Source organism: Pipra filicauda, unplaced genomic scaffold, assembly GCF_003945595.2.
Source record: "Pipra filicauda isolate LSUMZ 115617 unplaced genomic scaffold, ASM394559v2 scaffold28_size6257848_pilon, whole genome shotgun sequence".
Lineage (NCBI taxonomy): Eukaryota > Metazoa > Chordata > Aves > Passeriformes > Pipridae > Pipra > Pipra filicauda.
Window position 1 is genome coordinate 1,924,624 of NW_024104409.1, and position 15,952 is coordinate 1,940,575.

The window sequence follows — 15,952 nt, forward strand, 5'->3', positions numbered from 1 at the left end:
AGTGTTTAAAAGAAATCGAGTTACAGTGCAAAATTATATTTCAAGACACATGATCCTAATGCACATCATTCATTTTGTTGTGGCAAAAGTTAAATGTCTTGTGCATAGTAAAATAAGCAATCAAAAATATTTGTTCACATTTATTGTTCAAGTTTACATATTTCCTTTTTTTGTTTGTTTGTTTTTAAACATCTATATACAAATAAAATGGGTGTGCTCTCAGTTTCAGCCGATTTAGTGGAGTGAGGGGAGAAGTGCTACTGGAATGTAGGAAACTCAGTGGAAGGCAGAATGGAATTTTTTACCAATGTTCCACAGATTCAAGAAATAAAGAATTCCATTCCAGCTAGCTGTTCTTTTATTAAAAGCACCTATTGTTTGCTTTTTTTTATCTTACGTTAGAAAATACAATTTACGAAGATCTAGAGCTACTGCACACCAAGTAGAATAAAAAATAACTAAGTATTTATATTAAAATAAAGTGTTTAACCACAAAAAAAGCAGTAATAAAATACAGTTTCCTAATTTACATTCTGCATCCAAAGGATGAATAACAACTCACTAATAAATAATATTTATATAAATATTTTATGTCTGGATTTTTTTAAAAGGCAATAGCCTGACGCAACTGCAGAAAAACCTACCATGGTAGCAGTCTGATTTACTCTCCCTTCTCCCTCCCCCCAAATGATTACAGCGATTCTTAGTTTAATAATACGAAGGTATCTTGCTGCAAGACAGCTGTGTGCTCCACACATTTTTAAGTGGCAGAGAGGTGGTTGTTTTAGTAAGTACTGTACAAAGTGACGTGTAAAAGCAGTGAAGCGCCAACTTCTTCTAGAAAATGTTTCTGTTTCGTTTCTGCTCTGTAGTTTGACACATACGTACAGTCTGAAACATGGTTTTAAAATTTAAAGTGTAAGAATACTCTTGGAGTATTGGGGTTTTTTTCCATGCAGTTTGAACAGATGGGCAGTTTTTTGATTCTTTCACGGCACAGTGGAGCTGGTAACAGCAGAGAGAGTAGTTTCATGTGAATAAAGCTTGTTTCACTGTGGTTACATCTAGCAATGCTTGAACTGTTATGCTCACTTTTACCAAGCCCTTTTCTTCTAGGATGTGATGTGGTAGGCAGAGCTTTTCCTAGAAAAAAAAACAACAGAGGAGTAAAGATTAGGATACTCAATACGTACTGCAAACCCTTGCTTTACGTGATCACATTTGGAACACAAAGCCCAGCAAGCAGGAACCATTTCCTATTTTTAATTAAAAAGAACTTCCTATGATTTTGACAGAAAGTTTCTGATTTTGCTTTCATTACACCTATGAGTCAGTGAGAGATCTGCTATATTCTGGGCCTCACAAACCAACCTGTTCTGTGGTCATTACAGCATGTAAACACATGAACTAAGGCGAGGGCCAGCAAGCACACATCGAACTTTCGCCTACAACGCAAGATAACATAGCATTCGCCTTGTTACTACATGTGTGTGAGTCTGGGGACAGAAGGCAGGTTCTGTCAAAAAACATTCTACCACTGGGCTCTAGAGAGGTAGGGCTTGGTCTCAGGATATGCACCTTGAAAGCTATGCACTAGTATTTACAGAAAAGTGTGTGCAATGCTGTGCATTCAATGGGCGAAGTGTTTCATTCCAAGTTACCACTGTATTAGAAATATCCAGGAATCAACTTTATTCACCATAAGGACACAGCAATCATAGCCAGGATGAAACCTACTGGTTGTCCACAGAAGCTGTTATACCAGACGATAGTCAAGCAGTAAATACTGTATCTCCTACAAGGAACAAGACACTCACCAGTGAATAATTAAAGAAAGCCTTGCTTAGAGAGGCAGTCTTGAGTCATGACTGGCCCTCTCTTTAAAAAGTTGTTTTTCTTAATGTAAGTGGGTATTCTTGTTAATGAAATCAATGAAATTATGAAATCAGGCAGCAGGTTTATAATAAATAAATAAATGGAAAAGCTAGACTGCATCACATAAACCATAATCACAACCGTGACACTCATTGCCACAACATGAAAGCCAAAAGCATAAGTGGGATGACAAAATATACAGATAGATAAAACCCCAAACAAGTGTTAAACACAAACACATGGAAACAGTGTCTGCTCAACTGCATGTCAGATTGCTTTAAGCTTGAAAAACTTTAAGTTGAAACTTTAAGCTGAAAAACTTGAAAAAATCATCTACATGATCTAACCTTCTGCTCCTTTCCTACGCATCCATACATGACCATCAGCAGACGTGGGATACCGATTTTTTGGAAAGAGACAGTTGTTCTGATATTCTCACTATTGCTATTCTCACTATTAGCTATTCAATAAACTTTTAGCTTTTAAAATTACTGATGCATTTCAAATCCTATTTTAATTAATTGCTTGTCTTCTACTGAATATTATTCTTGCTTCTGTAATGTTAACTAAGGCTCCCTTATTTTATTTTTATACAATTCATGTCCTTTTCCCACACTTCCTCATACTGATTATTTGTTCAATTTAAATATCACTAATCTTTTCAACCTCTCTTCTCATTACACATTTTTTCAGCTCTAGTCCCTTCCCTGACTCCTAGGACTCTTAAAACTAAATATAATACATGAAATGATTGAACTCGGATGCAAAAGTACAATTCATACAGTTTGTACTATGTTATGCACCTATGATTAATAGTTTTTGTCTGCTTCCATTGTTGTCCAGTCCTTGCTCAGGGAAATTTCCCTCAGTGGGCCACAACTCCATCAAAAAAGTACCAGTATTAAACAGCTGTTGCACTGCTTCTGATATTTATGACTTTCTTTCATTAATGATTATTTCCTTTATCCATAACCAACATTCAGCTTGCTTAAATTTTTGGTGAAGTTCTTCACACCCCACTCCAGCCTCAATGGGAGAAAAAAACTTTCCTATTAACTATGAAACCTAAAAACGAGAGACAGTCAGACTTCATTCAAAATCATGGCATCTGATACTGGTAACTGTAATTTATCTATATTCTATTTACATTTTACTACTTGTTTTAATATTTTATGTTTGAGGGTTTTTTTATGACCCAAGAAACAACTTTAAACAGATTGTCTCCAAGGAACTTGGCTGAGTAGGTCTGCAGGAGATGGACAACACACATTTCCCCATAGGGAAGATGCTCTAACATTCTGGTGATCTGCTAATGCTGTGTTCCCACTTCAATTGAGTTTGTGGATTCAGATTCGCATTGACCAAACAGTTGTGGCAAATGCCTCCTGCTCCTGTCTGCCATCCTGTCACTCTCTGCTGCAGCTACTTGCCCAGGCAGCACAAGGAACTACCCCCATCTTGCAGCCATTCCAGGTCATCACTCGCATTTCCATTTCAAACCTGCCCTAAATTGCCTATTAAGTTAAGACACTGAGTTCTGCAGTTCATTCTTGTTTGTTCTTCTGACTGAAATATTGACCTGCAAGCTGTCAGAGATGGTTCTCCCCAACTTTTATTCCTCTGTAAAAAAAGTACCTTTTCAAGAGAAATATATAAATATATTTTAGGATACAAACTCCTAAACTGATACCTGGTTAGCACTGGAGAACCTACAAGAGAAGGTAGAGACAGCAATATGAAATAAAAAGGGGGGAAAAAACCCTCCAAATATTTCTACTTCAGATGTGTGATTTCTACTAGACATGTTGCCAATCTAATGTCTTGGGACATAGTTCATATAAAAATCTACAATTCTCCAACTTGGATAATTAAAAAAAAAAAACCAACCTATTTGAGAATGCAAATCAGACACCTGAAGTGAAATGTTATTCTTTCTACTCTCTTCTACTTCTTTTCATTGACCTTGCACAGTCGAGTCTTGTTCCACAGATCTGGTGGCCCTTAGCATGCCAATATTTCATTAGTCTTCCATGCTAGACAAAAGGCATTAAATAATAAAGCCTACTGAATCCAATATCTGAAAACTGAGGGATTAGTAATGCAAGGCTGAAGGGTAGGGACTGAATCCAAAAATCTAGCCCTGAAACAACCTACCTTGCTAGATATTTATGCTTGAAAATATTATACATTTTTCTGTTGAAGCCAGATTTGCTTAAAACACCACAGTTAAGGATGCTTGCCTTATAAAAAATTCTAAGCTCACCATTTTTGTGTCACCTTCTAGCACTTAGAGAACTTTTCTGTCATGCCCTCTTGCTAGGAATTTTGTAGTTTGTTTATAAGCACATTTTCACTAAAATCATAAAGGAATGCATGCACTATTTCATATAAAACCTCCATGCAATAAGATTTTTCACTTTTAAAAGACAACGCATTATCTAATTCTTTTAAATACAGTAATTTAGTTTGTATAAAGCAACCTGTCTCCCACTGCTGTATTTACAAGATACATATTCCCATTAGGAAAGCTGTTCTAGGAGCTCTGTAAAAAAATAGGACTCTGTTCTAGGAGTGAGAAGTTTCCCAGCATGTAACATTTTATACTACACATCATTCTTCGCCAGTGCTTGAAACATATAATTGACAGCCTTCTCTTATGAAGCAGGTGGAACTTGGCTAATGTTTTGTAACTCTGCAGCCAAACACGTGGCTATGATGAACTTTCCAAACTTGACAATGAGACGGGACACCATCTTCTAAATACAACAAACTTCATCTTAACGTGTCACAAATCAATTCTCTTATCTAAGGAGTCCTTCTGCTGTGCCTTTTGCAACCGGACGTGTCTATCTCGTATTGGCCTTTTTAGCCACCAACAAACGTGGGTAGAGCCCTTCCCAAATCTTCGTTCGCGAAGCCCAGCCATGATCTAAGCCCTAACCGCTATCTTCAAAACTTTGTAAATGGCTTTCATCAATCCTGCCTCACATACTTTTATGAATCATATATTTACTTCTCAGAATAAGAAAAATCGGATCCTGCCAAGGATGGAATCCAGAGCACACCAATAATAACTCAGCACAAGAGCAGTTACTTTGGGCCAAGATCCCAGGTGTCTCTGTACTCAGGTTCAGCCATTGTCCCTGCAGCACAGTCCATTTTCCATGCTCTGCCTCACTCTCTAATCCACTAAAACTGCATTCTGGAAACCACTGACAGCAGAGCTGTGAAACTGCAAGCCAAAAAGATTTCAAAACTTTTCTTAAATCTTGGCATTTTGAGGCAATATGCCTGACCAAGCAAGAGGAGAACTCATCCATGATTCAGCTGTACCCACTTCTCTCAATCTTTGATATTTGTCCCTTTTACAATAGATTCAGATCCATAACACTTCAATACAGAAGTATGTCTTGTCTCTCTAAAAACATCCCTCTTGAAACCATTACTGAACAAACCCCAGAAAAAAAGACAGAAGAACTGGCTATTAATTCTCAAGACCAGCCTAAAAGTCTTTTAGAACAATTGTGGTGGAAAGGGCTGCCACTCCACTCATACCAGCACAAATATCTCTCTTCTCTACCTACTATAAAAATGAAGTTCTAATATATTTTTAATTTTTTTTTCTTCCTAAGAAAACAAAGGAACTTATATACTTTTTGCAAGCAAACCACTTTCTACAGACACATAGCCATTTTGAATGGCTGAATTTTCAAACTCAGCACGAAGCAAAAGAACAAACCCCTCCTGATGGCAAAAATATTAAAAAGTGCACAAAAAGGAGGTAGCAGCCAGGAGGTTGAATCACAAAGCAACACAAAGAGACAGTACAACAGGTGTATCCACTAACATACACGCGTGCATGTGCTTGCCAGAGCAAGTTTCTAATCCTGGAACAAAATGTATGAATTAGACAGCGCAGAAAAAAGCCAGGAATACACAAGGACACTAATCCCACAAGGATACGTGACACACTCCACAGATACATCTATTTTTGTCATGACTTCGAAGTCATGACAACTGTTAAAATTAGTTTATGGTAGGGCAAGCACCTTGGCGATTCAGATACAGTAAGTATTTATCAAAAAAGACATTGCTGCCATAATATCAGATGGGCAAGTAGTAAAATGACCACATGATAATAACAGCAGGGCCCAACTGTATTTGTCAGTAAAAATAAAGAGAAATGGTATTCTACAATTTGGCAACATCTTTCTTCCCTGTATTTGTAGAATATATGATTTCAGATCTACAGGGGAAAAATAAAATACTCATTAAAAAAGTGCAATAGTGGAACGGGCAATTTCTCCAAGCACAAATTAAAAAAAAACTAAGTTCATGTAACACCCATCATTTCATGTTTGGAGCCAACTATTCTGAAATGGGAAGTCACTAAAAGAAACATCAGGGCATTACATTTAAGCAAACTTATATCCAACATACAAAACTTTTGGCACTTTGTTAGGTCAAGGCCAGTTTTCTTTCTAAAGAGTTAAAAAAGCTATAGCAAATATTTATTTTTTCATATAAGGAAATTTGAAATTATGTCTTTTTATATATTTTTCAACTATTACTGTTGATGTCTGTGTGTGTCCAAATGCTCTGAAGGTACCATTTGAAGTACAAAAGAAAACAGCAGAAGATTTAAAAAGCACAGTAATTCAGGCCATAGGCATATTGCATTTTTTTTTTTAATTTCCAGTGGAAAGATTAGTATATTTTCTAAAGTGTACATTTATGGCCAGATTTGACAAAGGAAAAAAAAAACCAAACCCTTAGACCTTCAATACTACGGCTGCAATTCTGTATTTGGAGGCATAGCCAGTTAGATGTCTAGATATATGCATTTTCTGATCACTCAATAAATTGCAAATATTTACAGAACTGTAACTATAGATGGTGGGCTTCAGAGTCTTTATAAATTCTAGCCTTCAACAATAAAATTTTAAAAGTAGACTCTATATTTTACAAAAATGCCTCACAGTTTTAGTCTAACATGCTTAGAAAACAGTGCCCTGAAACCGCAAGGAACAAAAATCTTAATAAAGACAGACACACATGAAACAGTACGAGAAAATGAATACTTAAGGGGAAATACCAATTATACCATATCCTTATACATTTAATTCTAAAAGACAAAATGATGAAATGAGTGTTTTGTACCATCAAAGTAGAATGGTTCATTACCATAAAGTATTTTTTTACCACTCTTTCTGCATAACGCTGCTTATGTGCTAGAAATGAAGGAAATGGCAAAGGTTCACAACCTCAGCTGTACTATTTGATTCCTCAGTCGCGCTACTGATCATATATAGTGCCCTTCGTTGGGTGGTTTGGTTTACCCTTCTTTTTGGTTTGTTTGGTTTTTGGTTTGTTTTGGGGTTTTTTTTGGGGGGAGTGTGACAGGAGTAAATTTTTTTTTTTTTTTTGAAAAACTGATATAGCAATACTTTGGAAACTCATTAATGTATATTGAGTAGAAAACTGTACTGCATATTTGCTCAGATCTAATTCAATCCCCATTCACATTAAGCATAACTTTCAGAAAACTTATTAGGAACGTAATGGGATCTATGTACAGCTATCAGCTGTAAAAACTTGCTAATATACAAGCAAGAAGCATGTGAAGGACTACTACACTGCATTACAGTACACTTGAAAATATTTATCTTTTTTCTAGCTCAAGGAAAAAGAAAGCCAAATCCTCACATCAAAATACCACTTTTAATCCAGTGCAAACACATTTTACCTGCAAGTATATCCACTGCAAGTTGTATTTATTACTTTATCGCAGTATGAATGAGATGACCTCCACAGGATAAAAGAGCAATCAATATGATGGATACAGTACAGATTGGAAATCAATTTATTAAGAAATCATGGCTTGAAAATCTCTGATGATCATTGCAATGGAAAAAAACTGAATGGAAAAAGAAACAGAGCAGCAAATATAATTTATGTTATTAATTAATATGGGTGTGAACTACAGTGCACAGGTTTTTTTAAACTCCAGGTGATCAACTTAATCATGTGACTGGCTGTGAGCAGTAAGTACCAATTGTATATAACTGAATGTCACCACAGTGGGATCTCTCAAAGGTGAAGAACCACCAATCAGTCGAACTGTTTACTTCCCAAGTACTGAAGCCACAGGAACAGCAGCACAGAAACAGGACTCTGAATTTAACAAAAAACCCATTAGAGTAAATTAATGAGCTACATCCATGTTTTAGTTTCCACTTCCCCACTTAGTGGAAGAATTACTGGCTTCAGGGATGAGCACACAGATTTTCATGTTTTCATTATATTTGAAATATATTTTGAGAAACTTTACTATATTCACATTTAGAAAACGTAAGGGCGTATTTCACTATTTCTTTCCCTGTAAGATTTATATATATTTGGAAGTGTAATCAGTAACAACCCGAAAATATACAAAACTGGATAAGGTACATGTATGGTAGCACAGCTGTGCTTGCCATGAAGCAAGTATGTTCATTGTTTGTTTGTCAGAGTCTCGTTCAAGACAGCTTCACCATCTCTAACTACAAGAAAGTGCTTGTAATATTACACTTTAATTACTGTATACTCTCATAGCTGAGAACACACAGAAAATGTACTCTAAGTAACTAAACAACAGCTCTGTTTGCACAGTAAGCATATGCAAAGTTAAAACTTTGGACAAGTGTTGGAGTTATGTGTCACTATGACTGGGATACATTTCATTTGGTCTACACTGGCACAACAGTAGTTCAGTTTCTAACCCAGTGTCTATAAAACATTAAAAAAGAATGAAGACATGAACTTCCATTTCTGCACACTGAAAATGCAAAACACACTAATCTACTCCTTCTCTTACCTGCCACCCGAAAGTTATTGGTTACGGTGGATAATCAGACGTGATATTAGACAATGAGACAGATGCGTACTACAGGATGGTAGCAAAAACTTTCTATACATGATTTTCTAACTTCAAAAAATGTATTCATGCATGCAGTTCAGCACTACATAAGAAGGGCACAACACACGGCATCAACAGGAGATCTGTTTACCACTTATGGGAGCAGTAGTGAAATGTTAGCCCTACAGAAGACATCACTTTTGTCTCAATCACCTGCACTGGATTATAAACACAGAATTAAATAGATTCTGAACTGATTCAAGCTTTATGTCACTTTCTCAGTTTCAGCAGAAAAGCAACATTGTTAAAACAAGAAAATCAATATCAAGACAAAGATCGGCTGAAAGTAGAAACTTAAATGTCAAGCTCTGACTCTGAGTAAACAAGTGTCTGGTATTGGTATCACTGAAACCAGGCACACAGTTAAAAGACAGGCCTGTGCAGGATGAGGACACAAGTCTATAGCTGCACACCCAAATAATTAGTACCAATTCTCAAGTATCAAGAGCTTAGAAGGGCTCACTGAACAGATGACAGACACCCTTTACAAAAGATTGGTTATACATATGCAGTGGAAGTTGCTAGACACTAAATCCTTTGATATATTTGATTTATCCATTGTCTGAAATTAATTTTTTCATCCTAAAATACGTATCTAATTATACATTTCAAACTACATATGTATAAATATGTGTGTGTATAAATATGTGTATATATATCTGAGCCACAGAAACTAGGAATAGAACTGCACTTATAAGTTTTTTACAAAATTTTACAAGTATCTATGGAATGGGGGTATTTACAGTGCAGCATTAAATCATAACCACATGGCCAAAATAATCAGTAACATGTAAGTTCCTATGCTAGTTATCCACTAAAAGTTTATAGGTAATTTTATTTTACACTAGACAGTGAGAGGTGAATGCATCTATTGCCAAGACACAAAACTGAGGTCCTTTGGTTAGGATAGCCTGAGACTGAGTTACAAAGTTAGTCAACAGCATCTAGGCCAATACTGTCATGTCATTATAGGTTTATATTTTTCAATCAATTTTCATTTGTATATTTCATGTTGATAAGGAGCAAAACAAAAAAAAACCATCTTATTTTAAGTTTTACAGTAGATGAACAGAACACAGAACTAGAAGGGAAATGGAGGTCGTTAGTCTGGCAGTCCAATCAAAGGCAGAATTCAAACATACCAAAACACCTCCTGGCTAATGTATGTCTAACCTTTTCTTTAAAACCTTCTAGGATAGAAAAGCTGGAGTCTGCCCAGATGATCTGTTTTCCGAGCTACACTGTCTTTGCTATAAACACAAACAAACAAACAGTGCCTGCATTTTCACAGGTGATGAAACAAAGAAGATAGTGACGTGACTTGCTTGACGCCACACACAAGAATGGCAGATACAGGAGACTAACAGTTTATTCTCAGTCTGTCTTACTGTGTCACTCTGTACCATATGCTCTTCATACTGAAACATTCCCAAGTCCCTGCATTCTATGGCTTGCTCATACCCACTGCTAACTTACAGTCATCTCTGGGGTGTAATGTAGCAAGTGTCTGAAAGCAGTTCAACACTGCTTTGTGTGGCAGAAGAAAAAGGATATTCTATGGAATCTGGAGAAAACCAAAATGTAAGTAGGAAAACGTAACTACGCCAATATGGAATTTAATCAGAACAGGAGAGAGAACAACAATCTTTAAAGTCACAGTACTGTTGTTAATATAAAGAATTAAAAAATAACAGTAATTTGAAAGGTAGTTTTTTAAGTGCTTGTAACAACACATATGCAGAGATAAATGGCACCAACTCAGAAAATACTATTATCTGTTGAAGTGCCACCTCAGTTGCTTCCATATCTGCAGCATTTTTGGATTTTCACAAAAAGTAAGAGGCTTAGTTCTGTTTAGCTTGTGATACACATCTAGCCTACACCCAAAAGTGGAATAAGAGTAGCTTCACTGCTTTAACCCATTTAGTGTGTAGTCTAGGCAACATGAAAGAAAAACTATAAATATAGAGGTACCTAAGTTCTTAAACTAGAGCTAGAGGGGATAGAAGATATGGGACTTGCCTTCAAGATGCTACTCCTTCTCTCTCCTATTTCAAGAGATTAATAAAGATATTACAAGGAAGGGAAGCAAGGGAAAGGGAGAAGTTTGTAAGGCAAAGGAAGGAAATTAAGTACCTGTAATTTGTCAGAGACAAAGCAGAAAGTTTTTGTGCACATGCGAACAGGTTATGCTGTTAGCAAATTCCAGTGATAAGTTATATACATCAAGACTATAAAAAGTATATGGAAAAGACAAAAGCCTATTAGATCCCAGGAGCGAAAAGCAGAAGTTGATTGTGGGGGTTTCTCCCCGAGGGCGAGCAGAGTGTCAACAGTCTTTCGAATGTGACGAATATCCGACTGCAGGATGTCATACGGAGAGCAGAGGTCAGCCTATCCCGAAGGGCAGCCATTAGAACAGAAAAAGAGTGCAAAAAATTAAAAATACAAAAATAGAAAGATATTGATAAATAAATTATCACAATATTCTAGCATAAACATGTAGGAATAGCTTCTTCTGACTATTGCCTTGCTCACTAGACATTCCAGCTTTCTTTTATTTCCTCTAAATACTGAAGCTATCATATAACATCAGAATGTTAAACTAGAAGAGTTCAGGTCTTCAAATCCTTCCAAAATTATGCCCAAATTCACAAGAGTGAGGAGGTGCATGTGATCCACTCATTCCACTGAGATCTGCACACCTTTGGCCATCTGGGCCTCATTCAAACGCTTAAATGGAACCAGCTGTAAAATCCACCTTATATAATAGCAAACAGTGGGTTAGAAAGCTGTTAAAAGCACAAGCAGCAGCAGCAATATGAAGCATCAAGAAAAAGTACTTACAGGAACCATTAAAAGTATGCCAAATTCTCTAACGTGATAATCTAAAACTTGGTATTCAAATATCAACTTAAATCACACCCTGGGATAGAAACTGAAAAAGTCAATGTAGCACTAACTATACTTAACTTTAATAGTTTCTAGACTGCAGAATTGGATGCTAAATTCCTTAGGTAGCATTTTTAAATTATTAGCAGGTTAGACTCCCATACCATTTTTGGAAAGTATCAATGACTTGATGTGGCAATTTACTCTAGACTAGCTCTATAAAATGAAGTGTAATATGCAAAAATAATATCAACATGCTCACACAACATTTAACATTAAAATCAAAGCAAGCAACACTAGTACTTTCGAAATGCAATCTAAATACACCATTTTACATTGCAAATAAGGCCTTACTAAGATAATGAATACTTACTGAACAAAATTACATGTAATAAGAGTTCCCCTGTTTGAGAGGAACATTATGTTTCTGCAGTAGCTTTTCATTCTCACATCCTTAATGAACTGACAGTATACCAAATAAACCAAGACATGGAAGTTCAGTGTCTGTTTCCTGTTAGCACAAAGTTTCAAGGTCCAGTCTGAGATAAAATTAACTTTAAAATATTCAAAAGGTCCTTCTATCCTGAAAAGTGACTAGTAAAACTGGAAGTCAGAACTGTCATTTATACACAAAGAAAAAAGTGACACTTTTTTTTTTTTTTTTTTGCTTATCATGACTGGTTCTAGCTTAACCAGGAGTCAAAAGCTGCAAAATTTTGTTACTTAGGCCAGCAGATACAGAGGGGGGAACCAAACTGCCTAGCAACAACATTATTTTTGCAGTCATTTTTCAGAATTTTTTTTAACTGAAAACTCTAGTGTGATAATACACTTCAATGCAACTCTATTTGGCATTTTTTAGAGTATGAAAACTCACAAACAGCACAAAACATGCTGATCTTGCTTAAAAATGGGATAGGATTAGTACTGTATTCGAGAACACCTACATAAACAAGCTGCATACCAGAGAAACAAGTTTTAGGGCAAACCAGTCGGGACTATCAACTATGTAATACATTGCACTTTTATCAAAGACACCAGTAAATCCAGCAAATGCTGAATTAATTCTATAAGAGCATACAAGACTCAGTTCCTACTTGTTGCAAATCCATCCCCAAAATAAATATATATCATACATTTAACTTAAATTTATATTAAAAAAATTTGACAGAACTTTAAAACAAGGAATTTTTTTTAATCTTTGTCCCAAAATCCCCAAAACAATGCCAACAATCCCTACTACAATTCCTACAGTCGAATGGAGAAGGAAGTAATTTCAGAGTTAGAGAACGAGAGCTGATAATAGCTTGAACTTTCACAGAGATTGATGAACTTGCTAACCAGAGATTAACACCCTAAAGAGCATACAGGAGAAGCCAGAGCGTACAGAAACAGCCAAGACATGCAGAAGAAACTTCCTACAGAAACTGCCATGCTGTGTTTTAGTGAAATTCAATGAAACCCGGGAAAGCCCTAAAAACGTCTGATTACTTCTGTGTGTTCTGTGACAATGGATAACTTGGTGTTACATTCACCCTTTATGTAAAATGTTTATATTTCACGTATTTTAAACTTCTGTAATGTAGCTGTAGATAAAAAACCAAATAGCTTTTCAGTAATGGTGAATGTATTTCCACTGCAGTTACCAGGATTTTACTGATGTTGTGAAATAAAAATACAAATAAAAACTAAAACAAGACATCTTGAAATAGTGAAAAAGTACATGATCCCCACCCAAAGTCTCAAAGACAACCACCCACTCACCCATCTATTGGAAGCACTGCCCTCTTATTTATGGGACTGAAATTATTGCTGGTAAGAACTAAAAAGATACATATCCTGAATAATTACATTTATGGACTGACTTTTCATGTCTATGAAGCTATATGATTAAATCATACAGCTGTCAAAATCATGCACACAGAATAAACACAGTAAGACAGAAGTGGAACAACAAAATCATAACCAGCTGCTTGTGTGCACAAACCACCCTCATTCGACATGCCCCAGCAGTGACTGTGAAAACAGACAGCATTTCAGAACCAACCTCCTCAAATTTTGACCCTGGTAAAAAAAATCAAGAGTAAGTTTGCAGAAGTGCATTAAGGAATGAAACCTGTAGTGCATATGCACTATATTCAAAACTCAAATGAAAGGAACGTCAGAATTATGCTTTCAGGACTCTAACTGACAGAGTACTGAACTACTTAACTCCACACTGTAGGCCAAACAATGTACATTACCGAGTCCAGAAGGAAAGAGTGGAAAAAGGAGTCATACCTCATAAAACTTACTGCAACTTCATGGATGTCTCATGATGAAACAATGAAGAAGTAACTGATTACGTGATCAGAAAACAAGCATAAGTGGCAATGATAATATACCTTTCATTAAACTGAGAAACACGATTACCAATTGATCAACTAACAGGTAGACAGAAGATAAAACACTTTACACTCAACTGCTTGGTTGCTTTCTTTACTTTGTTCTGCTACTTTTAGAATACAAAAGCCTCCTGTTTTTTTTATTTTATTGTTTTACTTAATTTTCAATTCTTACACTAACACAAATCATATGGATTTTTAGAATAATTCTGCCAGACATTGCAACATAGTAGACCTGGTTTTCAGAGGAGGAGGTTGAAACGCTGTAATAGGTCCATTTGCAGGACTTGAAAGTCACAGGAAGGGGCACAGCTAAAACTTTTGTAATCTGCATCTTCATATGATGACTTGAGATCCAAAAAGCCATTTCTTACCATCACACTCTTTTCTGTTCAGTATGTTTACACCATGTAACTGACTGAAAATCTGAGAGACATGGCAGAAGTCCCTCATTCCCACCCAAGATGGGTGGGAATTTGTCCCACTAAACCATTTTGCATCCCTACTGATGCGCTGGAATACACAATCTTGGATAAACTCTTGTTGGAACATTTGACTGTGAAAAGTTTCATTTTATCACTACCTTTTATCAACAAAAATTACTGTTCTAGTACTAATCACGATAACTTAAGTCTATCTTTTTTCAAGCTATATGAAGAATAACAAGGTGTGTATGTGGGGAAAGTCCTTCTTTCCTTTTAAAAAAAATTAATGTAATTTCTCTGACCTAAAGAGGCCCCAAAAAGGGCCAAAAGGCCTAAGATACTACATTAGTGTAATATGCATATCATAAAAATTTGTGTCTTTGTAAAAAGCTAACTTCACAGACATTGAAAATACTTCGTTCATTTTCTTTTTTTGAAAAAATGCTTAGAAGATCCTACTTCTGATATGCCTTATTTGTTCATAACTGAGAACTAGAAGAAATGCAACCCAAAACTTGTAACTTTTGCCTTTCAAATAACATATTGCATTTACAGCTTTGTTTTGGTCTAAATCTTGAGTCCAATAAAAGTATCATTCAGCCCACCAAAAACCAAATATTTGTTAACACTACTGAAAGTCTATATGAAAAAATACTCTGTAATATAGTTACCAATAATAACAGCTCAAATTTAATTAAATTATTAATTTGCAGGTTAAAATGGAAAAGTTTACGTCTTTGCTACTAGTATAAATACTGATGTGGCAATGACAAGTTGAAGAAATGTGTATGAACGTTTTTGCAATTGTTTACATTTATTGTTACTGGTTCTATGAAAGAGCAGTTGAAATCAAAATACTTCCATAACTTCACATACATACTCATGCGATAATGATTCGTTCTTCTTATAATTTTTAAAACCTCTGGGATGAGATGCTACCAGGAAGATTAAAACTGCATTGGAAGTGGTATATTTGACACAGGCAAGAGAAGTAAATAAAAAAATAGCTTTATTTTTTAAACCCATAAAGCATGAGAGAGTGTGTGCAATATAGGTGAACACTTTTGGGTAAGTAATATGAGTGGTGTCATTTGTGGGTCCATGTGACATTAACAATGTAGTCCAGTAAATGGCACCATCCAAGTACTGCATGTCACTGAGAAATGCAGTAGGACCGGCAACCCTATTTATCACACATCTACTGCCACTTGCTTATTCAATCAATACCAGCCAAAAAGTCAGTGTGTTTGTCACCCCATCACTCTTACAGAGGAGATTAGGTAATTGGGTGGGGTTTAGTTAACAAAACAAAATAAAGTATTCCTTTGTAATTTTCCAAGAGACAAAGATTGTACCTTTTTGTCATATATCTCCTGAGGGACATAGCAGATATTTTCTCAATCTTCAGGCTTTCAGAT

The 15,952-nt window shown here is 35.8% G+C and overlaps 1 protein-coding gene across 6 annotated transcripts in view; it reads right to left on the bottom strand.

The window, feature by feature from the left end:
• Positions 1–133: 133 nt before the first annotated feature.
• LRCH1 (leucine rich repeats and calponin homology domain containing 1) overlaps positions 134–15,952 on the bottom strand; it is a 117,952-nt gene continuing 102,133 nt past the window's right edge. For 4 of the 6 annotated variants that reach the window (XR_003540557.2, XR_003540558.2, XR_003540559.2 and 1 more), the window contains 2 exons: positions 10,970–11,227; positions 1,058–1,143 (listed from right to left, as the gene is read on the bottom strand). Coding sequence is in view for 2 of the 6 variants with exons in the window: in XM_027720259.2 (XP_027576060.1) it covers positions 1,030–1,143 (114 nt within the window). In the remaining 4 variants the exon portion in view is untranslated. Of the gene's footprint in view, positions 1,144–10,969; positions 11,228–15,952 lie in introns of all 6 variants that reach the window. The other 2 variants (XM_027720259.2, XM_027720260.2) reach the window with 1 other exon arrangement.